Here is a 27,191-nt window from a genome sequence, read left to right on the forward strand (position 1 = left end):
TGGCAGCTCCATTGACTTCCAAAATGATGATGATGATAGTAATGATTGCCACATGTTTTATGGTGTCAAACTCCTTCGAGTAATCTACGAAGATGCCTAATGTGTGTAGGTTACGTTCCAAAAGCATCCAGTATAAATTCCTTCTGCTCTAAGAGAGCAAGCTCAGCTGAGCTACCTTTCACGAACCCGAATTGCGAGGAAGTAATGGTACGGTGCTTAGCAGGGAAAGAAGCCATGCGTTTGTGAATCAGTTTTTCTAACCTCTTCATATTACGGGTAATATAGATAATTACACGTTATCTGCAATATCAAGGTTTAGAAAAACCGATTCACAAACGCATGGCTTCTTTCCCTGATAAGCACTGTACCACTACTTCCTCACAATTCGGATTCGTGAAAGGTAGCCCAGCTGAGCTTGCTCTCTCAGAGCAGAAAGAATTTATACTGGATGCTTTTGAACGTGAACTACACACATTAGGCATCTTCGTAGATTACTCGAAGGAGTTTGACACCATAAAACATGTGGCATTGTTAAATAAATGCAATCATTACGGCTTTTGAGGTGTTTTTCTATAACTGGATTGAATCTTACTTAATTTACCATCAGCAGATGGTTGTCATCGATAATAGCACCTCCAATTTACAAACACTTTAAGCGGGAGTGCCCGACTGTAGTAATCTGGAACCCTTGTTATTTTGCATATATATCAATGACACTGTAAATATTGACACTTCCAAAGTATATGCTGATGATACAATAGTACTTCTAACTGCACAACATCATAAAAACCTAATGAGTGACGCCAATCAGGTGCTGATAAAGTTATCATCCTGGACACCACGTAAACTCTTTAACAACAAACGCTTCCAAAAAAGCTGTTTTGTCTAGGCGTAGAAATCGAAAGACCACCTCCTACGTATTGTTAAAACTTCTCAATTCAGTAATCCAGATGGTATCATGTTTTAAATGTAACTTTCGAACAACACATGTGATGTTGACACATTAATTGCTTTCCAGCACATCCAGGATTTTGGGCATTCTGTCGAGGGTGCGTTTTTCATTTCTAAAAACAGTTAAACTTGTAATCTAGAAATGTTTGGTTTTATGTCATACAAACTACTGTCATCTTGTTTGGGGCACGACGAATTTGACAAATGTCTATAAATTACATATAATACAGAAAAAGGCTATTTGTTCTACTGCAGATGTTCCTTATGGCAGTCACACTGCCCCACTTTTTCATGAAATGAATCTAATTACTCTACAGACTATTATCGCACAATTCTTATGAAGCGGTACCATGTAGGCCTTACGAGTGATTAATTTATAAGCACCGTTTCAAGACTAAAGCACAGGACATTTACTTATGACACTCGTCTTGTTCAAACGTGGGATTTTCCGCACAAGCGCACTAATTATGGGAAAGAAATGCTGCGATTTATTTTGCCGTTTCACTTGAATACACTAAGAATCTGAAAATATTGATTATGGCACTTCACCGCTTTTTTATATGATGTTGAAGTCACACTTGATGAACTATATTTTGTTTATGCCGCTTTACTGCATTTATTATGCTATTGTTGAACTAACGTTTGTTGTACTTTTTTTGTTTATAGCGGGTGATTCTGTCCATCTCATTTGTATGTTTTTATATTGCCACGCGTCTTTAAAAGGGGGCTGACGACGTTTATTGAGAGCAGCTGGGCTCTGGAGAAAATGGCGGCGAGAGCTAGCTATCGAGTGGGGCGGTTAGCACGCGCACTTATTTCTTCTTGCGCCTCTGCGCTTGCCCTATTCCCACTACTACAGGTGACATTTCCCCCCTTCCTCGGAAAGAGCATCGGCTCGATGCTCAAGGAGTGGTGTGGGAAAGGACAAAAAAACAAAAAAAAAAACAAATAAAAACAACACACGCTCAATGAAGATGCTTGCGCAAAGAACACAGCGAGAGCTACAGCAGCGTAGCTAGAAACAATTCTCTACCTCTCTAGAAACGGAGAGGTAAGTGTATTAGGTGCAAATGGGGAGCGTGAAAATCACGAACGCACAATGTAGGGCTTCATGCGTACTATGTGAACTACGTCAGAACTAAGTGGTTGTCGACGTCGTGTTTGCGCCGCACTATCTGGAACGACTTCATAGTTCACGTCACTAATGCGGCACAGCACTTTGTAGGGGCCAAAATACCGGCTGAGCAACATTTCACAAAGGCCACGGCGGCAAACAGGAGTCCACACCAACACTTGGTCTCCGGGACTGTAGCACACTTGCCGGTGATGGATGTTATAGCGCCGTGCATCTGCGCGTTGCTGCTCACCGATGCGCAGCCGCGCGAGCTGGCGAGACTCCTCAGCGCGCTGAGCAAATTCTTCGGCGTCAGTAGTTAGGTGCTCGGCGTATGGTGGTATTATATGCGAAGGTCACATAAGGCAGGATACGATCCCATGTTTTGTGCTGGACGTCGATGTACATAGAGATGACGTCTGTGATGGTCTTGTTTAATCGCTCCGTAAGGCCGTTGGACTGCGGATGGTAAGCGGTCGTCTTTCGATGCCTGGTGTTGCTTAGTTGAAAAATTTCGTCCGTGAGCTGTGCTGTGAACGCTGTTCCTCTATCTGTGATAACAGTGGCTGGGGCACCATGGCGCAATACAATGTGACACATGAAGAACTGCGCTACCTCAGAAGCCGTGGCTCGTGGGGGCGCCTCTGTCTCGGCATAGCGAGTTAAATAGTCATAGGCGACAATCACCCACTTGTTACCGTCGGTTGACAGAGGAAAAGGCCCAAGAATGTCCAAGCCGACTTGGTCGAATGGCTTATGAGGAGGTTCAATGGGTTGCAATAACCCGGCGGGCTTCAGGGGTGGTGACTTTCATCGCTGACATTCACGGCAGCCTTTAACATACTGCTTGACGCTTGCCGAAAGTCCGGGCCAGTAATACATCTCGCGCACTCTAGCAAGCATTCGTGAGGAGCCGAGGTGGCCAGATGTAGGCTCGTCGTGGCAAGCGAAAAGAATATCATCCCGCAAGTCTTTGGGAACTACTAGGAGGTAGGCTCGGTAATTCGGGCAGGCGTTCTTCTTGTACAGCACATTGTCTCGTAGACAGAAGGACGTCAAGACGCGACGTAGATGGCGTGGTATGGTTGTTTGACGGCCCTCTAAGTGGTCGATGAGAGGTCGAATTTCAGCGTCGTCACGCTGCGATTTGACCAACTCCGATGTAGTAAGGGCACCCAGGAATCCGTCGTCGTCCTCTGACTGTCGACTGACAGATTCGGTGGGAGCACGCGACAACGTGTCGGCGTCTTCGTGCTTGCGGCCAGACTTATAAACTATGGTGACGTCGAATTCCTGTAGCCGCAAGCTCCACCGTGACAGCCGTCCTGAAGGATCGCGTATGTTCACCAACCAACATAGAGCATGGTGGTCTGTCACCACTTTGAAGGGACGGTCGTAGAGATAAGGGCGAAACTTCGTGATCGCCCAGACGACTGCGAGACACTCTTTTTCTGTAATAGAGTAGTTCGCCTCGGCATGGGACAGCGAGCGGCTAGCATAGGCTATTACTCGTTCAATGCCGTCTTGACATTGGACGAGTACTGCGCCAAGGCCGATGTTGCTGGCGTCAGTATGCACCTCGGTGTCAGCCTCTTCGTCGAAATGTGCCAGGACGGGTGCTGACTGCATGCGTTGGCGTAGTTCAGCGAAGGCTGCCTGTTGCTAATTCGTCCAGGCAAATGGCATGTCATCCCTGGTAAGGCGAGTCAGGGGTTCCGCAATCTTCGAGAAGTTGTCAATGAAGTGGCGATAATACGCACACAAGCCTAGGAAGTGTCGGACGGCCTTCTTGTCGGCAGGAGGAGGACAAGCTGCTACAGCGGCAAGCTTGTCGGGATTGGGTCGAACTCCTTTGGAGCTGACGACGTGTCCGAGAAACTTGAGCTCTTCATAACCGAAGTTGCACTTCTCTGGTTTAAGCGTGAGGTCAGCCGATCGGAGCGCTTCTAGCACATGCCGCAGGCGATGAAGATGTTGCTCAAATGTTTTAGAAAAGACAACTACGTCGTCAAGATGCACAAGGCAAGTCTGCCACTTCAATCCAGCGAGGACAGTATCCATCATTCGCTGGAAAGTTGCTGGGGCTGAACACAAACCGAAAGGGAGCGCTCGAAATTCGTAAAGGCCGTTGGGAGTCAGAAAGGCAGTTTTCTCGCGGTCTCGTTCGTCTACCTCAATCTGCCAGTATCCACTTTTCAAATCGAGTGACGAAAAGTACTGGGCACACCGCAGTCTATCTAACGAGTCGTCGATACGTGGCAGTGGGTATACGTCCTTTTTAGTTACGTTGTTGAACTTCCGGTAGTCGACGCAAAAGCATAGCGTTCCGTCTTTCTTTTTGACAAGAATGACCGGAGACGACCATGAGCTGTTGGAAGGTTCGATCACGCCGTCTTCAAGCATCTCTTGTACTTGCGTACGAATCGCGGCGCGTTCCTTTGCCGACATGCGGTAAGGCTGCTGGTGTATCGTGCGTGCGTCGTCGCATGTGATGATCCTGTGCCTTGTAACCGAAGTCTGGCGTACCTTAGACGAGCTTGCGAAGCATGCCCTGAATTCAAGCAAGAGCTCATGCAGTGCTGCCTGTTTGTCGTTAGATAACTCGGAATTAATGTCGACGGTGCCCAGTGACTTGTCAGCCAGCCTCACTGGTTCAGGGGCAAAACATTTAGCAACGTGTTCTATTTCTTCGGCAAACGCTATCGAAGTACCGCGGAAGAGGTGTCGATGCTCGTTACTAAAGTTGGTGACTAGCAACTTAGATCGGACATCACGAAGCTGTAGCACACTCCTGGCCGCACAAACACCTTGCGTCAGTAGATGCGCTAAGTTACTTTCTGCGACCACTTCACCTTCGCGCATTCCACCGCACATCACTTCGACTAGAACACTGGCTCGTGGAGGAAGCGTAACACTTTCGGCGGAAACACGTAGGGCGTTGTCACGTCGTTTGTCGTCGTTTGTGTCGATTGCTTGGTCGGCTGAGAAGGTGAGTACACCTCCCCGTAAGTCAATAACAGCGCTGTATTGCTGCAGGAAGTCAACTCCGTGAATGACGTTGCGGGAGCATTCGCGTAGGACAAGGCAACTCGCCACGAATGTCAATCCTCGAATTCGAACTCTTGTTGTGCAGGATCCCAGTGGAGTAACGACGTGACCGCCAGCCGTACGAATCTGCGAGCCATGCCAAGGGGTAATTACTTTCTTCAGAAATGTCGCCATCTTCCCGCTTAATATAGAATAGTCCGCTCCGGTATCCACTAAAGCGCTAACCGCGTAACCGTCAATCACCACCGGTATGTCAAGCGAATGCCGGTCATTCTGTTCAGCTGCAGTTGATGTCGGACCCATACCCTTCTTTACTCGCATCAATCGGAGGTCTTCAGTGCGTCGACTGCCAGCGTCCTCGCCCCCAAAGGTCGCTGTAGTTAGTTTTCCCGGCGGGGACTTGGCGACCCTCCGCTCGAATACCGCTGGGGCGATGGTGAAAATCGCCTTGGCGACAGCGAGCATGACTGCCACCCGGTAGGCGGTGGCATGCGTTGCTGAGCCAGATAATCCTCAATGTCCCGAGGTCGTTTGCTCAGTTGGGGTACCGGCGAATAGGCGGAAAAGCCCCACAACCCAAGGTGTCGGTATGGGCACTGGTGGTACAAGTGATCTGCCTCGCCACAGTGGAAACACTGAGGACGGCGATCCGGAGTGCGCCAAACGTCTGACTTCTGAGGGGACATGCGTAGATCATAGGCGTAATGCACTGGTTGCTCTTGCGGAAGCACAACTGGTGAAGCGGCATGGGGAAACGGTGGAGGAATGCGTCGTCCTCGATGTATGGCACCAGTTGGGCTGGTGGAAGTGCAACCGGCTGAGCGGCCTGAACAAACAGCGGCGGCGACGAAGCAGGCTGTCGCAAGACTTCTGCGTAGGTCGCACGGTGGTGTACAGAAGGTGCAGGCGCGGTGTTAGGAAAAGGAAGGATGGACCGGAGCGCTTGGTGCACTTTATCTCTTATAACACTCGCAATGGAGCTCACTGTGGCTTGTGGGGTGCCGTATACCTTCGGTATCTCTTCGCGCACAATGGTGCGGATGAGGTCTCGAAGGTTGTCATTGTGGCTTCCGATGGCCGTCGACATGACCATAGTTGCGTTCACTTGCCGTTCGTAATGGCTTGTGGGGTGCCGTATACCTTCGGTATCTCTTCGCGCACAACGGTGCGGATGAGGTCTCGAAGGTTGTCATTGTGGCTTCCGATGGCCGTCGACATGTCCATAGTCGCGTTCATTTGCCGCTTGTAAAAGTTAGAGCGCTGCTGAAGCATCTTCTCCATACTGACCGCCTCGGATAGAAATTCGGCGACAGTCTTCGGAGGATTGCGCAACAGACCAGCAAAGAGCTGCTCCTTCATCCCTCGCATCAGATGATGATTGTTGGAGTTTAGTGGCGCAAGGGCCAGGTATGGCCAAAGAGCGCCATGACAGTATTAGTTCGCGCCAAGACGATGGTAATGGCTTGTTAGTGGTAGATGAATAGGGAATTATATGAACATTAGATGTGGCATGGCTGTAAAGGGGCCTAAAATCAGTCGCTGTAAAGTGCGTAAAATCTATAAGTAATAAGATTATGCAATGAGTGATTATGTGTACTATGGACATGAGCAATGCATTGCGAAAGAATGATACGAGTTACAAATAATTAAAGATACAAGAATTGGCCAGAGGCACAAGTGCCTAAACAGAGCCCTTGAAACACAAGGGCCTGGAGGCATGTGCAGTTAAAAAACTATCGCAGCAACATCCTCTAGAGAGAGGATGCACTACGAACTTATTGGGCTAGTAACATGTAGCACAACATCTTTCAAGAAAGCAAGGACTGCGTTGGTGCTGAAAAGTGGTTCTTTACCGAGAAACATAGCGGGATGCAGAGGAACACAATACTGATATGCGAGAGGAAAATGTTTCTTTCTTTCTCTTTCGGCTTCCCGACACTCCAAGAGGACGTGGAGGACGGTGAGCCTGTCGCCACATCTACCACATGTTGGAGGATCATTTCCATTCAATAGAAAATTGTGAGTACCATATGTGTGTCCTATTCTGAGACGACAGAATAGGACATCAGTACGTCGTGTTTTAGTTGTACAGGGCCAGAAACCTAACTGTGGCTTAATCAAGTGGAGCTTATTAGTTGTTTCAGCGTCCCACAGACGCTGCCAGTGGCCTCGCAGTTTCCTTCGCAAAAAAGGCTTCAGATCTGTGGAGGGAATAGCAGCAGCAGGATTAATAGCTTGTGATGTAGTTATTTTGGCCAACTGGTCTGCGAGCACATTGCCCTCGATGCCTCTATGGCCAGGCACCCAGCATATTATTACATGTCTATGAGATTGGTAAATGTTGCACAAGAGTGAGTAAAGCTCAATAAAAACAGGATTTTTATGCTTTTGTAAAGATGTTAGTGCTTTTACAAGACTTAACGAGTCTGTGAATATTATTGCTTTTTCTAGTTTTAATTTCTTGATATGTTTCACCGCAGACAGTACTGCGTATGCTTCTGCTGTGAAGATACTTGTTAGGGGGTTCAATACATCAGATTTAGAAAAGGAGGGGCCAACAGCTGCATAAGATACGCCAGCATGGGACTTGGATGCGTCGGTATAGAATTCCGAGCACGAGTACTTCGATTGAAGTTCGCGGAAATGCATTGAAATTTCGAGCTCGGGAGCGTGCTTTGTGACCTCTACAAAGGATAGATCACATTCTATCACCTGCCACTCCCAGGGCGGTGAAAGCTTAGCTGGAGGCATTAGGCGATGTTCTAGAAGTGGGATATCCATCTCTTCGCTAAGTTCTCTTACACGCAATGAGAAAGGCCGCCTCATAGAGGGTCGATTATAGAAAAGCGTTGCACACTTCAAATCATTAAGGGTTGCAGAACAAGGATGTTCACTATCGGAGTGTACTTTGAGAAAATAGGTGAGGCTGATGTATGTTCTCTGGAAATGGAGTGACCACTCATTGGATTCTACGTATAAACTTTCAACGGGGCTTGTTCTGAATGCGCCAGTGGCCAGGCGGATACCTAGATGGTGGACGGGGTCTAGCATTTTTAGCGCGCTCGGGGCGGCAGAGTGATATACTACGGCACCATAGTCCAATCGTGACCGAATGAGGCTCTTGTGAAGGTTCATTAAACACTTCCTGTCGGTGCCCCAGGATGTGTGAGATAAAATTTTCAGTAAGTTCATTGTTTTTAGGCATTTCGCCTTTAGATGTTTTATGTGGCTAATGAAAGTAAGCTTAGAGTCAAGTATGATGCCTAAAAATTTGTGTTCTTTGTTCACAGGTATTTGTTGTTCATACATTTCGATAGTTGGATCTGCAACAAGACCTTTCTTCCTGGTGAAAAGAACACAAGAACTTTTGTGGGGGTTTACTTTGAACCCGTTTTCCTCTGCCCACTTAGACACTTTGTTGAGCCCCTGCTGTACCTGTCTCTCGCACACTGCGAGGTTACAGGACTTGAAGCCTATCTGTACGTCGTCCACGTAGATGGAATAAAAGATAGCTGGTGGTAAAGAAGCACGAAGCGTGTTCATTTTAACGATAAAGAGTGTGCAACTGAGCACGCCTCCTTGGGGTACACCAGTTTCCTGCACAAAAGGTCGTGATAAAACATTGCCAACTCGAACACGGAATGTGCGATTCAGCAGATAACTCTCAATCACATTTAACATATTACCACGTATACCAAAGTGGGAGAGGTCTCTCAGTATGCCAAACCGCCATGTGGTGTCGTAGGCCTTTTCTATGTCTAAAAATACAGACAAGAAGAACTGTTTGTGAACAAAAGCTTCGCGTATCTGCGCCTCAATACGTATCAAGTGGTCAGTGGTGGATCGACGCTCGCGAAAACCACACTGGTATGGATCAAGCAGTCTGTTTGATTCTAGGAAATGTAATAGGCGACGGTTTATCATTTTTTCAAAGACTTTGCAGAGACAGCTTGTTAGCGCTATGGGCCGATAACTCGATACAGAGGATGGATCCTTCCCCTGCTTCAGGATAGGGATCACTATGGCCTCTTTCCAGGCAGAGGGGATCTCGCCGGAGGTCCATATAGAGTTATACAGACAGACAAGGGTTTTCTGCGTTTCAGAGGGTAGGTTCTTCAACATTTCATATAATATGCGGTCAGAGCCTGGGGCAGATTGGTTGCAACAGGCGAGTGATGCATGAAGCTCTGCTAAAGAGAAAGGTAAATTATATGGCTCGTTCCCGGTGCTCTTTCGGTCCAGTTTTTGTTTTTCTATTGCTGCTTTGTATTTTGTGAATTCCGGAGAATAGTGCGATGAACTCGACACATGTTCAAAATGTGCACCCAGGTGGTTCGCTTGGTCTTCCAAGCTGTCGCCCTGTGTATTTACCAAAGGGAGTGAATATGTTTGGCGTCCTCTCACCTTGTTAACCCTGTTCCATACTTTGGCCTCATCTGTGTACGAGTGTATACCTGATAAAAACTTCTGCCAACTCTCTCTTCTGGCCTGTCGGCGCGTTCTCCTGCCTTGTGACTTTATCTTCTTAAAGTTGATAAGATTCTCCGCAGTAGGTGAATCACGTAGCAAACCCCACGCTTTGTTCTGTTTCCTACGAGCGTTTCTACATTCGTCGTTCCACCATGGGACACGGCGTTTGCATGCCACACCACTTATTTCGGATATGCACTTAGAAGCGGCATCAATTACGAAGGCAGTGAAATACTCTACAGCAGCATCAATTCCTAACGAAGACATGTCAGCCCAGGAGATATTGCTAGTAAGAGTTTGAAATTTCTCCCAATCTGCTGTATCAACCTTCCATCGAGGGGCTTGTGGTGGAGACTTATTTTCTGTGGTTGTTCTCAGTAGTATTGGGAAGTGATCGCTCCCGTACGGATTTTTGGTAACTTCCCATTCAAGTTCAGGAAATAGACACGGGGAAGCTATGCTAAGGTCAATAGAAGAGAAGGTTCTGTTTGCAATACAGTAAAATGTAGGTTCCTTCTTATTCAGGAGGCACGCACCAGACGAGAAAAGAAATTCTTCAACAAGACGACCTCGCGCATCGATACGAGAGTCGCCCCACAGACTGCTGTGCGCATTGAAATCGCCAAGAACAAGATAAGGTTCTGGCAATTCGTCTATAAGGGACTGAAATTCATGTTTGTGTAAGTGGTAATGTGGGGGAATGTAAAGCGAGCAAATGGTGATGAGTTTGTTCAGAAGCACAAGTCGAACTGCCACTGCTTCGAGGGGCGTTTGTAGCTGCAAATGTTGACATGCTATGCTTTTGTGAATTATAATGGCAACACCGCCTGATGATGCGAGAGCATCATCGCGATCTTTACGAAACGTAACATACTGTCGGAGAAAATTTGTAGGTTTCGATTTTAAGTGCGTTTCCTGTACACACAGCACTTTTGGATTGTGTTGGTAAAGAAGTTCTTGGACATCGTCGAGGTTCCTATGAAGGCCTCTGACGTTCCATTGAATGATTTGTGTATCCATAATGAAAGTAAATTGGTGCTGTGTGTACTAAAAAAGGAAGTATTGCCTTAGATTACAGAGCCCTTTCCAGGCCCTGTAACGCGGGATTTGTCTTTTCTGAAGCGGTCGAGGGAGCCTCGCCGCTCCTTAGGCGCTTGGTGCGCCGTCGGGATGGGTGTAGTGTCCATTGCCTCTTGAGAGGCGACGGACACGCGCTCTTGCGAGCGAGAAGTTTCGCGAGAGAGTCTCGCCGCGAAGGACGAGACATTTGTGCCCACCAGCCCGGAGGTCGATGGGGCTGCCTTTGGGCCTGAGCTGCGCCGGGTGTTACCACAGCCAGCAATGGCCGGAGAGGGTGAGGCAGCCTTGACTGCACCCACCGTGGGAGCTGCTGGTGGGCCTGCGGGTTCGCTTCGCGTAGCGCAGGCTGCCACCGAGGGCTGTTGTGGTGCCGGCAACCCTAGGGTAACCGGGCCTGTTTGCTGGTTGGGTGGAGTAGACTTAGCTACTTCCACCCTGGGGGCAGGAGCCACAAGCGACAGCTCGCTGTGCGCGGGCTGGGCTGGTGGCAGTAGCCGCTGCGACGCTGCCCCTTGACGCGCCGCATCAGCGTAAGTGGTCGTGTGGAATGGTGAGCACCTTTTGCGTGCTTCCCTGAACGATATATTTTCACGGACTTTCAGTGTTATAATTTCCTTTTCTTTTTTCCAACTTGGACAAGACCGGGAGTACGCTGGATGCTCACCATCGCAATTAACGCAGTGAGGTGTGGCCTCGCAGTTGTCTGAGGCGTGACCTTGTACTCCACACTTAGCACAGGTGAGTCGACCACGGCAGTTCTGTGAACCATGGCCGAATCTTTGACATTGGTAGCATCGCCTAGGATTGGGTATGTATGGTCTTACCGCTATTTTTGTGTAGCCTGTTTCAATGCTTTGTGGTAAAGTGCTCAATTCGAAGGTGAGTATGAGGTGTTTCGTGGGAATGTCTTTGTTGTCCCGCCTCATAACAATGCGCTGCACATTTGTGACGTTCTGCTCCTTCCATCCTTCTAGCAATTCGGTTTCAGATAGGTCGATGAGGTCTGCTTCGGATACTACCCCCCGTACTGTGTTCATGGATCGATGCGGTGAAACAGTAACTGGGACATCACCAAAGGTAACAAGCTTGCTAAGTCGGTTGTGTTGCTCCTTATCACGTAGCTCAAGCAGAAGGTCCCCACTTGGCATTTTGGTGACTTTGTAGCCAGGGCCTAGAGTGTTGGTCAAGGTTTTCGCAACTACAAATGGGGATATGGTTCTCGCTAGTCTTTCAGTTCTTTCACTATGTACTACCTGATATCGTGGGAAAATGTCTTTAGGCCGGGTGAACAAATTCAAGAACTCATCGGTGCGTCCCCTCTTCTGAGGCAGACGATCAAGAAGCCGTGGAAAAGCAGGTGTTCCCATAGGAGTATAGTGTACTTCGGCAGCAATGGCAGCCACCCACCACGGAGTCCAACAAGGGGACGCTGCAGCACTTAACGTGTAAGGCTGCAGGCGCCAGCCGTACATTGCCGCTATAACCTTATATACAAACCCAAGAGAGGGCACCTACACAAGGTTAACCCGAGCCGCCTATGAAAGTGAGGAAGTAACTGAAGAGAAGAGGAGACAGGACAGTAATTAAAGGAGATAGGAAAGAAAAAAGGGCAGAGAGGGGGATAGGAAAAGGCGACCAGCCGGTTTCCCCTGGGTGGGTCAGCCCAGGGGGGCCGTCTACGTGAAGCAGAGGCCAAAGAGGTGTGTTGCCTCTGCCGAGGGGCCGTAAAGGTCCAAACACCCGGCTTTGGCTCAACCCCCAGGATCCCCCTTTCCCCGGACACGGCTAAGCCACGCACGGCGACACGTGGGAGGGTCCAACCCTCATGTGCTCGGGTCCGTGGTGGCGCAACTCACCAAACGCCTGCTTGCGCAGACGCCCCTGCGGGGATCCCTCGCATCAGGTGACACAACTTCTTGTCCTCGGTCATTTCAGGGTCTGCTCGTTTGAAGAGGTGCGTCATATCTTCAAAGAACGCGGTAACGCTTTCGTTGGGAAGCTGGACGCGGACCTGAATTGCTCGTTCGCGGCGATCAGGACTGGCGTAAGTGTCCAGTAGATGACGGCGGAAGTCGCGCCACGACGTCAGTTGCTCCTCACGGTTTTGAAGCCATGTACGCGCGCCGTCCTCGAGGGAAAAGTAGACATTCCTACGTTTAGTTGCGTCGTCCCATTCGTTGTATTCGGCGATGCACTCGAAGTCGGTCATCCGGTCTTCGACGTCTTCAAAGACGTCGCCATGGAACGACTTCGGCACCAGCGGGTTCTGAAGTGTATACCGGTTCGTCATTGCACGTTCCATACCTGTTGGGGTAGTCTGAAGCACTACAATGTCTTCAGGGGGCAGTCCCCGGATCCTGCGGCTGGTCCGATGGACGGGAGTATGGACTAACACAGGGCTGGTGCTTCTGCTCCCAGGAGGAGTCTGTGGCTTGAGTGAGAAATACCCAGCACCTCCACCACTTTGCCACGCGTCTTCAAAAGGGGGCTGACGACATTTATTGAGAGCGGCTGGGCTCTGGAGAAAACGGCGGCGAGAGCTAGCTATCGAGCGGGGCGGTTAGCACGCGCACTTCTTTCTTCTTGCGCCTCTGCGCTTGCGCTATTCCCACAACTACAGGTGACAATATATTCTAGCATAAATGCTGATGTTGCGTTTAATGCGATAGAGTGTATTCATCGCCTGCCTTTATTGTTTGGCACCATGCATTGTAATTATGTTTCAATTGTATCTGTACTCGCAAGATGTCTGAGATTACTGTTTGGCTTATTATGCGCAATTTCTTATTTTGTTCGTGCGTTAAGTGTGTCTTTGCATTGCAGTATTTGCCTGTCCCTGCTATTTGTACTGGGTCGTGGTCCTAGTCAAGCCCCTGTAGCGGCTTTTTGATCACAGCCCTCAGGAACTGTTGCACTTCAGGTTTCAGTTCTACCAGTGAGGCAGCATCAACGCCATGAGGCCTTCGTTCTTATGCTTTCCTTCACGCAGTCTCGGTGTAATTTTCCACTAAAATGCCAATTTGGAGCTGGATGAAGCAGAGGACTGCTTTTGGCGACACTTGGCGCAATTGGCGTAGCTGTTCCACCACTGACAGTGGCACATTTAATGCCAGCAATGCAAATGCACTCAGTTTCATGAAAGGAACATGAATCAGAGTTAATAAAATTCTAGGCACCCTGCAAGAAGGCGGCTGTCATGCTCAGTGCTCACTGCAAGTTGTGCTCAATGCTCGCATAGGCTGCAGCATTGTCAACCAGAAGGGAAAACTCTTAAACCACTAGACTATGCCCAAGTTTGTGGTTTCCTGAAGCAGCCAATAGGCTCCATAATATCGCCGCATGACTGTCGATTTGGTCAGAAGCTATCGTTATAAAAAAACTAATACCAATCCTTTGCTTTTAAAGGAGTAGTGACATGATATTTTCGACTTGTCATTTTTTTGCGTCTAGTAAAGGCGTCAAAACCCTAAATAAACATACTATAACAGTTTTTTAACAAACCAGTGCTGGTGTTTCCCAGAAGGTGTATGTGTTGCGACGTTATGGCACAGAGGGTGGTCATGTGGTATCAGGAGATTATGACGTTTTGCCACTTGCTCCAGCTTGCTTGGTGGTGGTCTGTTATGCTGCTATCCACCCTCTGCGACATGATGTCACGACATACAGACTTCCTGGAAAACAAAACTGAAACTGCTTCGTAGAAAATCTACCATAGTAAATTGTCTGAGCCGCTTTGAGGCTTGCTGGTATTTTTTCCTAAGGTTTCGAGTTCGAGGACCTTCACACACAAAAAAAAGGAAAAAACAAACTAAATATCACATCACTACTCTTAAGGTATGAGCAGCAACATTCAAGTTTATGTATTCAATATTTCAAAAATATGTCTATCTTTGGCAGTGAGAAAAGATAAACTGAAATTTCTGGAGTGACACTACAAGAAATCTGTCAAGAATCTTAAGCAGCGTTCTTGCAGTTAAATACACATTTCTTAAAATGCACTGCCAAGCTTATCTATTTAATTTATCAGTGTGTGCCATCAGGAAGATATTTCGTAGCATTATCAGCCTCTTTAAGTAAACTAGAAAGCACACACATCAACCAGTGATTTCTGGTTACCTGTCTTGTATCAAACTCCTGCACTTGCAAACCCAGACCTGCAAGGTCATGTCTAGCAGAGCATGTCTAGCAGAGTAATAGAATCGAAAATGGCAGAGGCTTAAATCTCATGCCATGATTTAAGCCTCTGCTATTACAACGAAGCTGTATCTGGCTGTATACGCATATATGCATGCGGTGTGTAGAAAAAAGTCGCGTTGACACAGAAAATAGCGGGCCAATCCCGAAGATAGTGAAATACTGGGCCGACCCGTGGCGGAGGTAGTCTACCCACCAATCCACCAATTAAGGTAGATGAAGGAGGATTAAGGTGGATTAAGGTTGATTAAAGTCGATTAAGGTGCATTAAGGTTGACTAAGGTAAATGAAGGAGGGTTAAGGAGGACTAGGGTGGATTAAGGGGGATTAGGGTTAATTAAGGTGGATTAGGGTGTCTTTTTATTTTATTTTATTTACAGATACTGTCGGTCCACATCAGGACCAAGACAGGAGTGGTAACAGTACATCAACATACAGCAAGCAGTCAACGGAACAATAGAATACAGCGATACAGTGATATACGCCCTATTGTTGAAAATATTCGGACACAAGTGCAGAAAACTGCTCACGAGTCCCTGCGTTTACAATGTTTGCAGGGAGACAATTCCAGTCACGTGCTGTCGAAAGGAAGAATGAGTATTTGTAGCAATTCTTGTGAAATCTATTTTCCTTAACGTGCCTACTATGTTTATTTCGTACTATGCGGGTCTTAGATTCATTTATGTAGCGAGACTTATCAACAAGTAGCAGCTCATTAATGATTAAATAGAAAAAGCTAAGTCGTTTCTCCTTCCTCCTGACATTAAGTAGGGGCAGGTTTGCCCTCGCGTAAAGTGGTGTTACGGCGTCTTGCCGACGGTATCGTGAATAAATAAACCGCAATGCACGTCTTTGAACTTGCTCTAGTTTTGACACTGAATCTTTCAAATACGGATCCCACACTTCACATGCATATTCTAATATTGGGCGCACGAGCACTTTATAAGCAGTCAGTTTCGTGGCTGGAGAAGCCAGTTTAAGGACACGTCGAATATAACCTAATCTCTGGTTGGCTTTCCCTACTACTTTTTTAATGTGTGGTGTCCAGCTAAGGTCAGATGTTATTAAAATTCCGAGATATTTGTACTCTGTTACGCGATGAAGTGGTTCGCCTTGTAGAGTGTATGTGAATGACAGAGGTTCATGTTTGTGTGTGATGGTCATACATACTGTCTTTGCTGGGTTAAGAGACATCTGCCACATGTCGCACCATTGTTGAACTTTTCCTAAGAAGTTATTTAAGAGTATCTGGTCACTAATAGATTTCACCTCTGTATATATGACACAGTCATCTGCGAATAACCTCGCTGTAACTGTGGCCGATTCTTCGATCAGGTCGTTAATGTATACCAGGAACAACACAGGCCCAAGAACTGAACCTTGAGGCACCCCTGATTTTACATCACAGACCCCGGACCTATTTTCATCAATACTGACGAACTGTCGGCGATCAGTAAGAAAGTCTTCCACCCATTTGACTACATCTGTATCTCCTAAAATAGCCTTTAATTTAATTAACAGTTTTCTATGATTAACCTTATCAAAGGCCTTCTTGAAGTCGAGAAAGATCAGATCTATTTGTCCCTTGCCATCAATAACTTTACTAAAATCGTGAACACTTTCTAGTAATTGTGTAACGGTTGACAAGCCCTCGCGAAACCCATGTTGATAGTTACTAAGAAGTTTGTTCTGTGACAAAAACAGCCGGATGTACTTAGAAACAATATGTTCTAACACTTTACAGCAGCCTGACGTTAGCGCAATGGGCCTATAATTGGCAGTAGACGTGGTGTCACCGTCTTTAAATACGGGTATAACTTTACTCATTTTCCATTCTTCAGGAAGTGTACCTGACCGTAGTGACTTCGTGAAGATAATGAAGAGGTACTTCGCAGTCCATTCAGCATACCTCTTTAAAAACAAATTTGGTATCTCATCAGGACCTGCCGATTTCTTTGTATTTAGGTTCAGCAGCAAATTTAATACTCCTTCATATGTTAACCGCAATTCCTCTGCAACTGGAAGCTGTTGGTGTACCTCAAATTTTGACTGCTTTCCATCATCATTGGTGAAGACACTAGCAAAAAAGTCATTGAAGGCATCTGCTATATCACATTTGTCCTCAATAGGTCCCTGTTCTGTGCATATTTTAGTGACTGCCTTCTTAGTTGGAGCCAGGTGCCTCCAAAACTTTTGAGGTGATTCGCGTAGAAATGTATCCATAGTGACACCATAATACTTGTCCTTAGATTCCTTCATCATTAATTTTAACTGTTTACTTAAGTTTGACATGTCATCATGAACAGCGGAATCGCGTGTACGCTTATAAAGTGCCCTACACCTTGCCACTTTTCTTTTCAGTTGTGTGATCTCTCTCGTAATCCATGGGCTGTGCACCCGTTTTGATTTACATTTGAGAGGAACATAGCGGCTTATACATTTGTGAACCGTTCTCTTAAAGTTTAACCACAACTCATCGATATGCGCAGATTCATCTTGACTAAATTTTTCAAACTTCTCAAAACAAAAGGCCAGTTCATCTATTATTGAAGTATCATCAGCTTCGTTGAACTGTCTGTAATATGAAACATGTCTAGGGACCCTTGAAAAGGAACCTATATTTAAAGATAGTCTTACAATCGAGTGATCCGAGATCCCGGGCAGAATATCAACTCTATAGTATCTCGATTCAATGCTATGGCTTAAAAAGAAGAGGTCAAGAACAGATTTGCTATTACCGCAGACCCTAGTAAAGTCCCGTACTACTTGTGTAAGCCCATGTGAAAAGCACATATCTATAATTGCTGCGCCTGCATCACGGTCTCGCGTACCCGTTTCCATTTCGTCCCATTCAACGTCTGGAACATTAAAATCCCCCGCTATGATAACCTTTTTGTTCTGAACGCGTAAGTCATGCAGTTTCTTATTCAGTGCATCAATACTGGCGGCAGTACTTCCCGGAGCGCGATATACGCACCCCACAATCAAGTCGGGGCGGCCAAGAATTTTGCAACATATTGCTTCAATGTCAGACGGTTTGTAAAGGACCGTGTATTTGAGGCTGCATTCCAGAAAGATGGCAACGCCCCCACCCCTGCTACTGCGGTCATTTCTGATCACGTTATATCCCGGAGGGCATATTTCACAATCTCGGACGCCGTCATGTAGCCACGTTTCTGTTACAAATACAATATCTGGGTGATGCTCAAAGAAAACGTGCTCCAGGTCTAAAGCCTTATTAACAAGGCTACGGGCATTGACGTTCAGTAGCCGAAGCTTGCCTGGATGCGCATGTCAGTCATTTAAGGAAGTAGTGGTTTTTGTCTTGATGCTTTAATTGCATATATATATATATATATATATATATATATACACATAAATATATATAATTTTGTCATTTTAGAAGAACACATAACAGCTTCGCTGGCCGTCCTTCACAGAGTGGAAGGGCACTAAGTATTTTTTTGATTCCATTACTCTGCTATACCAGTGGTCCCACACTTTAACCATTACACGCTTGTTCCTCTCAGCTCATTATGCTGTTACATATTTGCATTGCTGCGCTCATTGCACAACCTAGTCTTTGCTAACCTGCAAGTTTCAGTGCCACAAGTCAGTACTGCTGAATGCAGTGACTGTGCATTTGCATAATGACTACAGAAAAGAGATGCAAGAACTCACGGGTGTTCATCCAGAGAGAAGACTGGCTGCTGCAATGCTGCCAAGGGCACCACTGAAACCAATTAGGAAGCAAAAATGAAGCAGGTCAGTGACCACAGCCAAAGACATATTGACATATTGAGATCCTTTTGTTCACAAGGAAAGCCAGCCATGCGGAAGCTAGTAGCCCTTCGATCACGATCAAGCCAGATAGGGACCAAATTTCTTGGTCACGAGTGACTCCTTTGCACAAGCTGCGGGGGAGCCAATAGGGTCTTCGTTTGGGTGGCTTTGGGCATGCCGGGCACGTGGAAGGTGGTGCATAGTAACATTTGTCTGTTCCGTTGCACACTAATTCCACAGCGCCAGGGCCACTGTGCCTTGACTGAAGGTCCTGGCCAGCGCCCATGCATTCCTATGGGCCCAAACTTTCATTATTTCGATCCTAAAATTGGCCTTTGCCGGATAATTCAAACTTGGCCAGTCATTGCGCATGCACCTGACCCCTATAGTGACCCCAATAGCAACCCCTTTAGGGGCAGTGGCTTTCTCAGTGGAGCTTAGGGGACAGTGAATGTACTGAACACATGTCATCACTCGTCAAAAATGCCTGTTTTCCGCCAGCCCTAGGAAGATCTTCAAGCAATAACCATAGCTCACAATGTCCGATTACGGCATTAACCTGATTCTAACGTGAACCTTTTTCTTTTTCAAGAACATTCGGTACAAAATTGCCTGCGCAGTGCAATCAGATACAAAACCAAAACCCCTTTGTGGCGTTTGTACTGCATAACAAAAATGTACAGCGGCGAAGCTAACTTTAAAATGCCGAGAGGCAAAGCTGACTTAAGGAAACCGGCTGCCATTGTGCAACACATCTATTTTTCTTGCTTTAAAATCTGGTGCACGTTAAATTTCTGCTTCGTTACGATTTCTGCTTTAACGTCACAATAGCTTTAATGCTACGTTAAACATATAGAAAGTGGGCATGCATTTGATTTGGGGAGTGTGTTAGACTCTGGAAAATGCTGAGAAATGATATGGTTATGTGTTTTAGCATTTTTATACACCTTGTTTAATTCGACCCGCCGTATAATTTAACCAATTTGGTCGGTCCCGTCAGGGTTGAATTAACGGAAGTCGACTGTACTTACAAGACTCGATTCATACAAACATTAAGACAATCTGCATACACGCATGCAGAATACATTCTAATAAATAACATTGAACACTGTCAAATATCACCATCATAGTAAGAATAACATTCTAGTATCACAGATGAGAAAAATATGAACGAAACTGCTACTTATTTAAGCCATTTGTGTCTGCATATTGATTTTGAGTAAGTGGAAGGTTATATGCTAAAGATTGGTGCCTGTAAATTCAGCGAAAGTGTGGTATCATCCAAATGTCTGAATTTTATGTGTTTACAACAATTTGACGACATTCTAGAGATGTGGCCATGCTTGTGAAAAAGGTTTGAACAGTTGTTGCTGAAAATTGCACAGCCTGTAATAAATGGAAAGTGTAAATATGTTCAAATTGAATAATAGTGAACTCTGCGGAAGCATACCTCATTGTGGATCGTGAATGCATATTTCCAATAAGGCGAACCTTATTTGGTGGATTAAGGTGCATATATAAGGTGAACTAATAAGGTGGATTAAGGTGTATTAAGCGAACCATTTTTTTCCTGGAAAATGAGGAGCCTATTTTCTGTATGCCACAAAAAAGTGCAAGAAGTTAAAGTGAATTAAACACATAATAGATTTAGAGCTTAGCTGCAACTGGGAGCAAAACGTTGCAAAGCGATACTATTCTGACTATTGAAGAAAGTTTTATACTGATATAATTAATGTGACTATTCCAACAGTAGATGAGAAATGAACCCTTGGAGTTTTGTAGCAATCAACAACTCCAATTTTCTGGCCCTCAAGAAGTAAGCAACTTTTTAATGTTACCCCTTTATTCTCAGCATGAAAAATGATGGCCTTTGTCTCTATCGGGTTAATTTTAATTTGATTTATCTTGGACCACTCTGATAACTTAGCAAGAGTTTTGTTATCTACTGTGTCACAAAAGCGCACTAAATCAAAGCGCACGCCGTGTGTCACGCAAGCCAACGAAAGAGCATGTCGGCCCCGCGGCAGCTTAATCAGAGGGAGAGAGCGCATATGGCCACAGACAGCCGACACGATCAACGGAGTCTAGAAGCTTCAACAAGATACGTGAAAGTTAAGAGGAGAGAGAGAGGGCGTTCGCCAAAACAATCTCGCAGACCCAGAGAGAGGAGTGTGACAGCCCGAGCGTGTGCCAACGGATGAGTCACCACCCTTCTCGAAGAGTCTTCAGAGCTGCGCTCGAAAATGTGAGAAATGTCTAGAAGATTCCCCGGCTTTGTTTACGCTATGGGATCACGACTCCGTCAGAAGGTTCGAGAAGCGTGCCGGCGAAGTCAATAAAAGTGTCGTGCGGAAATCAGCAGGGGGATCAGACAATGCCGGTGAAGAGATGTGACGTGAAGACTGACCGTCTGCGAAAGAAGGGGATTCCCTGGCACGCTAAATGACGTTAGCACGGGAACACCGATGGGGCCAAAGAAAATTTGTGGAATCATGGTTTATCCGTCGCAATCGATCTGCATGCAATTCTAACCCTGGCCCCCTGCCGGATGTCTACAGCAGTACCATACATAAATAGGGTGTATTTTCCCACTTGCTGCCATTTGTGTACTGACGATGCCACCCGCATAGGTGGGAAAATGTTTATGTTTTTGTTATATTTTATAGTTGAGTAAAGCCAGTGATAAAACGTTGAAGTACGTCAAAGGTAGGAGGCACACGGCGAGGCGAGTAGCGGCGAGGGTCGGCATATGGGCGAGGAGGCGGGGAAAAGTAGCTCGAATATGGCGATGTCCAGGAGGTACGGCAGTGGCGAGCTACGTGGCCAATTCAGAGGCAATGGAAACAAATTGGCTTATCGTCCGGAGTTCTCCACTCTGTAGGGTTGTGGTATCTGGGAGGGGAATACAGATCGCTGCGAGGCGCAGCTGTCAGCACCAGTCTGGCGTCAGGTCGGGAGACAGAGCAGGCAGCAGGAAAACTGAGGTTGGCAAATTCTTGCCGCACAACTGCCTAAATGAGGGAGATCGCTCGGGCTGGTTGGTCAATGGTGGGGGTCAAGTGGGCGTGGATGGAACGGGGCAGGACTTGCAGCCTCGAGCTCGCGGCGAACAGTACGTGAGATGTTCTCATTAAAGGGGGTAAAGCGGTAAGGTCGACGCAGGACGACATCGCAGCCGTGTTAGGAAGCCGGGAGAACTATGGAATGATGTGGCTGCTTTTGACGAGCTCAAAACGGCGGCATTCCTTGACAATGACGTCGATGGTTGACACATTGTTGAAGATCAACAAGTTCAATGCGTCATACGCGATTGCTTTCAGAACGTGGCCTACTATGTCAACCTCGACCATGTTCTCGTCGACCTTCCAGCAAAAAGCGAGCACGTATTGTATGTACAAGACATACGATTCAGTGGAAGGCTGCACTTGGGTAGAAAGCTCTTTTCTTGTAGCCAGCTGCCGACCGGTCAGAAGGAGGTCGCGGAGCTTCTCCTTGAAAGCATCCCAGCTAGAGATCTCGTCCTCGTGTGTCCGGAACCAGACACGAGGTGTGCCACCCAAGTAGAAGAGTACATTCGCGAGCATTATGGTAGGGTTCCAGCGGTTGTTTTGGCTAACACGCTCATACATGCTGAGCCAGTCCTCAATGTCGACATTAGCTTGGCCAGAGAATATGCCAGGATTGTGGGGATCGGTAACCATGATGTACGTTGTTGTTGGAGTCGCAGGAGTAGAAGCAGAGGAGGTGTCGTCACCAGGAGCCATGGCAGAAAGCAGGACGGTGCGGCCCATGCACAGCTCCGTAGTGAGGACGGGGAACGGCACTCTCCACCAAAATGTTACGAGAACGAAGCATTAAGCACTGAAGACTATTTACAATGTATATTTACAAAATACAACAGCAGCGCTGGCCAGTTCAGCCGACAGCTCGAGAGTAAGGAGCAGTTTGTCTTCTTCGTCGGGGCGCCCGCGTGCATCGTCCACAGGAAACATGCAATGTGCATGTATCAATATTAAACCCTGCGGTCTATTCCCTCACAATGTAGACAAATTAACGAGTGCTATGACAAGTTTTGACTCTTGGCTTAGCTGGAGTGGAAGTCATTCACCAGTTGTCACAAGCTACAAGCAAAAAACACGAGTAAATACATGACATGCTACCAGGTAAAAATATATCTGCGCTGGTCAAAACATTCAAAGAGCAAGCTCACCAATTGTGTTCAGCTCTTGGTTATATATGGGATGGGTGTCAACTGCCGAGATGGTCCACCTGCACACAACCGAGACACAATGCATGTCAAAATTCACACTTGGTGTATCGCTGGCTCAACAGCTGCTTTCTTTTGTGTAACCTTGAGGACTCCAAGGGAGTTGCAAATTTATTCAAACAAGTTCGAACTACAGAGAGCCCCTTTTACTATAGCAGTGATCACCTGCATGGTGCTTCAATACCATTTTATCAGAAACATCACCATGCACTTTTGGAAGCACCGCCATGGAAATTATGGATCACAAAGCAAGTGTGACTAATTCAAGCTGGGAATGCAAAGATAAGCACAGTGGTGTGCACGTGCGGTAACCTGTGGATCGCACTAATCGCATGAGGACTACACCATATATGGCAGTGGCTGCTATGGGTCAGCACGATTCCATAACAACACAGGAGTGCCAAGGCTGCCCGCTTCGACTTAGCTACATGCTTTCAGGTATAACAGCAGCAAATGAATGACAAGATCATTTTATCTCAAGGTGATAACATAGTATTAGGAATGTCTTGTCATTATTTTTTGGGTGCAATGTAGGCAGAGATGCCACCGGCAAAGAATCGTCAAGGCCACCTCTAATGTTGTCGTTCACAAATTGAGTGATAACAACCTTTGCAACACCGGGTGCGCGCCCATGCCGGTGGCATCATGGATGTCTTTGATACAATGCAGAGTTTCATTGAAGTGGGCCTTACAGCAGAGTCTATGCTTTACCAGCTCGGTATTTTTTAGTCTTTTTCCGCATTCCCTTGATGCTGGCAGTCTGTGCAACAGAGACAATCTCCTCCAACACAACCCAAACACGAGCAGACCCTGGACATTGTTTTTCGGGCATGGCTGACCCCTTCAACCCTAGCGCAGCCTCACATTTGTCTTCCAAAGACTCATTAGCGGAAGAGATGTCCTTGGACAATCACTTTACCTTAGGAGAAAAAAAAATCAAGAAGGACTTCGCCAGTCGGCAACTTGGTACCAGAAAAAGTGAACAGCTACAAACATCTTAAACTCGCTGAACAAGCAAAGCTTGTCGAAGTATCTTGAGTGCGTGGCCCCAGGCCAAGTCGAAGAAATTCAAATAAACCCACGGAAAAACATTCTTTCTGTGGATGACATCCTTAAGGGAAGGTGCTTCTCGGAAAAACATTTTCTTTAATATTGCTGACCGCTCAATGAAAATTTCACCATGCACAAAGTTTGAGCTCCACTTCTTAAATCTGCTTTTAGTATTTTGATAGCTCATTTGGTTATTTGTTTGTACAGCATACATTTGTAAAAACAATGCATTTTTTGCAAGCTTAGGCGATGACAGTGAGCACAAGAAAACACTAAAAATTGCTCATATTGCTCTCAATGAAGCAAAAAATATAATGCAACATTTCTGTTTTAGTCTATAGAAAAATTCTAACGCCGAGTTTCAGTTTTACCATTCTGAATGAAGAAACTTTTAAAATTATCTTACTGAATAATTTTGTGGAAAGCTTTGAAAGTTGTTTCTTTGAATTCAGGACATGTTAAAGCATAAGCATGCCAAACTTCATTATGATGATACATGAAGTGCACAAATTTTAGTGCACAAACTGTAAAAATGCTACAAAATGAAGAACTGAGAAAAACACGCAATGCTCGAAAAATGCATGCTATTTTGAAATTATTTCGTGTGCCGCAGCAGCCTGGGCAACCACGGTTATTGGGAGAACGAGGCTTGGCCGAGCTCCTCATGTGATCCACAATGGCGAGCGGCCACGCATTGTCGGCCTCGAGACGCTAGAAGACAGCACACTTTCGGGCTTGAAACAGCCACCTTGTGCTCTTTAAACGCAGTTTTTAAAAATCTCATGTTTTTCGAGTAGCATCTCGCCTTAGGATAATCTCACAACTGGGAAACATCTCCGTTTATTCCTTCTTGGTGTAGGGGAACAACCGGCATTATTTACAATGTGAATGGAACTACAGACGATGATCTTGCTAAGCTTACCTTGTCGTGAGTTCCAGTTGTTAACACCCATTGATTTGGACGTTCCCAGTGCATCAAACTAGAATTTAGTCGGAAGGCCTGCCTTTGCACATAAAAATTGGCTACGCCAGGCATTCAGTACGCCCTCATGTACCAAGATTGGTGAGTGAGCTTGGGCGAGTTATCCTGCTGACCTATGTCTAGAACTCGTGTAGCCTTGTTCGTAGCCCAAATGAGAAATAGCCAAAGTGTTTCTGTGCACTGCATTGTGTCAGAAGGTCAAGTTCGTGCTGCCACCACTGTAATGCAATTTCTGGCTTTTGAACACGGCGATATCACGGGCCTTGCTGCAGTGCCGTGCATAAATTGGATTGGATAAATGCGCTGCACAAGAACGACTTCCAGACGGGACACACCACCTTCAGTCGTCCTTCATTTTGTGGAAAACAGTGTATTTATCCAGTACAGTCATTAATTCAAACTCGAAGGAGGGACTGAATTTTATTCTAATAAAATGAGGTGCAAACTAAGGGGAGCCCTTTTGAATACAGTGCCCGATCAATTGTGGTACAATACGCGGAAAAAAAAAGAATGGTCACTGGGCTGCATTGAAGAATTCATATCTTTCCACCATCAGTGTACAACGACATGTGCTGAAAGAAGCATAGGTTCCATGTGAGGTTCAAGTGCGATAAGATCGTGCGCTGCGCACTGTCTGTGGGTGTGAAGGAAAGCATGTGAGGGTGAAGTGTGTGGGGATGCGCGACTCTCACGCGTCCCCTGATGTTGTTTTCCCCGCATGTTTCCTGTAGCCCGGCTTCTCTGCGTGGCTAAGCCCAGCGGCGGTCGTGGTGGTTGCGGCGCATTGCGGGAGATGGCGCGAGTGTCGCGATGCTCATGCCGCCGAACGGCGGGGTGACTTGGGAGAGAAAGGTCGAGGGCGCTTCCTCTTTGGGTTGGGATCAGTGAGCGACGCGGAAGTCTCGCGCGTGCACCGATCCATGCTTCGCGAGACGTCTCGCGTGGCTCGGAGTGGGGCACCGGTTTGGACGAACACGGATCGTTCGAACGCGCCACCGTTCGCGTGAACGACTAGGCGATGGTGTCATAGCATGGGGTGAACATATTCGCTCGCTATCCGGTTGCGGTGAGTCGGACTTCCTTGATTTGTCGCGCGCCCATGTGAATGTTCTATTGGTAGTAATTCGGCTAGCATGTATTAGTGTATGAAAGGTGCAATAAGTGCCCTTTTGATTGTTTGCCCTACTGTATTGTCGTTCTTTTGTCCCAAGAGCCCGTGTGAGACCCCACATCTGGCTGCCCAACGTGGACCTCTTGGGGCATCGGATGATAATATTAACTGTTTTGCTCGGTTCGAGATGTTTCAACCGAAGCGTAGTCCTAGCGTGGATTTTGATCGCTAGTGTCGGCGGCGTGCTTTCTTGAGCGAGGCGGCGGTTGAACATTTCAACATGCTAAGCCTTTCCGCGAGTGTTTTGTTGAAGTACTGTACACTCGTCAGTACGAGAGCCACGTGGGCTGCATCCTGGGAGAGCGAGGCCTAGCGCCCGTGGAGCATTGGCAGGCCTGAAGCGAGTGAGTACGGAAGCCTCGTGGGTGGTCCAAATTTCTTATGTAAACAGCTTCTATCTCTTTGACTTCAGAAGTCGCGGCTCAGGGAGCCGGGTGGCCGTGGGCCATGGGTGCCGCTACGGGCTGACTGGTATTGCGGCCTGGCACCGGGTGCTCCGACAACGTCTGGTACAGTGGGCGCCGTCAACTCGGATGCTGTGTGCACCGAGTGGGGTAGGACCACCTCACAGTCTCCTCGCGGCTGCCTGTTCTTGTGCCCATTTTGGTTTTTTTTTTGGATGCCGGTTGTTGTCAGGGTAGCGACGCATTAGGCCTAAGGCTTTACGAAGCCGCCTGTCGCACGTGAAGGGACACAACCTGGTGGACCGTTGTGTTGAGGTGTCGCACTTTGCTTCCCTCATTCTAGTTAGCCTCGCATGAATTGAAATAACTTGTTCAACTCAAGAAAGCAAGCTTTGTTTATGTGAACTTAGCATCTGAAATGATGTCCAAAATTTCGCTAGCTGAATTGAACATCGTACCACGCATAGGTCGGCAGTGTGGGAGAACACTCACTCACACTCACTCACCATAATTTCTTCCAGGCCCCGCACTCACTCACGTTCACACTCACCTCCACTCACACTCACAGCACTCACTCGCACTTACTTCCACTCACACTCACTGGCGCTCACTTGCACTCGCACTCACCTCCACTCACACTCACAGACACTCACTTGCACTCACACTCATCTCCACTC

The 27,191-nt window shown here is 46.8% G+C and overlaps 2 protein-coding genes across 2 annotated transcripts in view; one reads left to right on the forward strand and one right to left on the reverse strand.

The window, feature by feature from the left end:
• Positions 1-27,191, forward strand: part of LOC125944183 (uncharacterized) — a 321,505-nt gene that overhangs the window by 145,953 nt on the left and 148,361 nt on the right. The gene's annotated exons all lie outside the window — the stretch shown is intronic.
• The window catches only part of LOC119445384 (membrane metallo-endopeptidase-like 1), a 127,937-nt gene that overhangs the window by 37,146 nt on the left and 63,600 nt on the right, over positions 1-27,191 (reverse strand). The window contains exons 7-8 of the mRNA XM_037709690.2: positions 22,851-22,909; positions 18,539-18,590 (exon numbers count right to left, since the gene is read on the reverse strand). Coding sequence (XP_037565618.1) covers positions 18,539-18,590; positions 22,851-22,909 — 111 coding nt within the window. The remainder of the gene's footprint in view (positions 1-18,538; positions 18,591-22,850; positions 22,910-27,191) is intronic.

Source organism: Dermacentor silvarum, chromosome 3 (genome assembly GCF_013339745.2).
Source record: "Dermacentor silvarum isolate Dsil-2018 chromosome 3, BIME_Dsil_1.4, whole genome shotgun sequence".
Lineage (NCBI taxonomy): Eukaryota > Metazoa > Arthropoda > Arachnida > Ixodida > Ixodidae > Dermacentor > Dermacentor silvarum.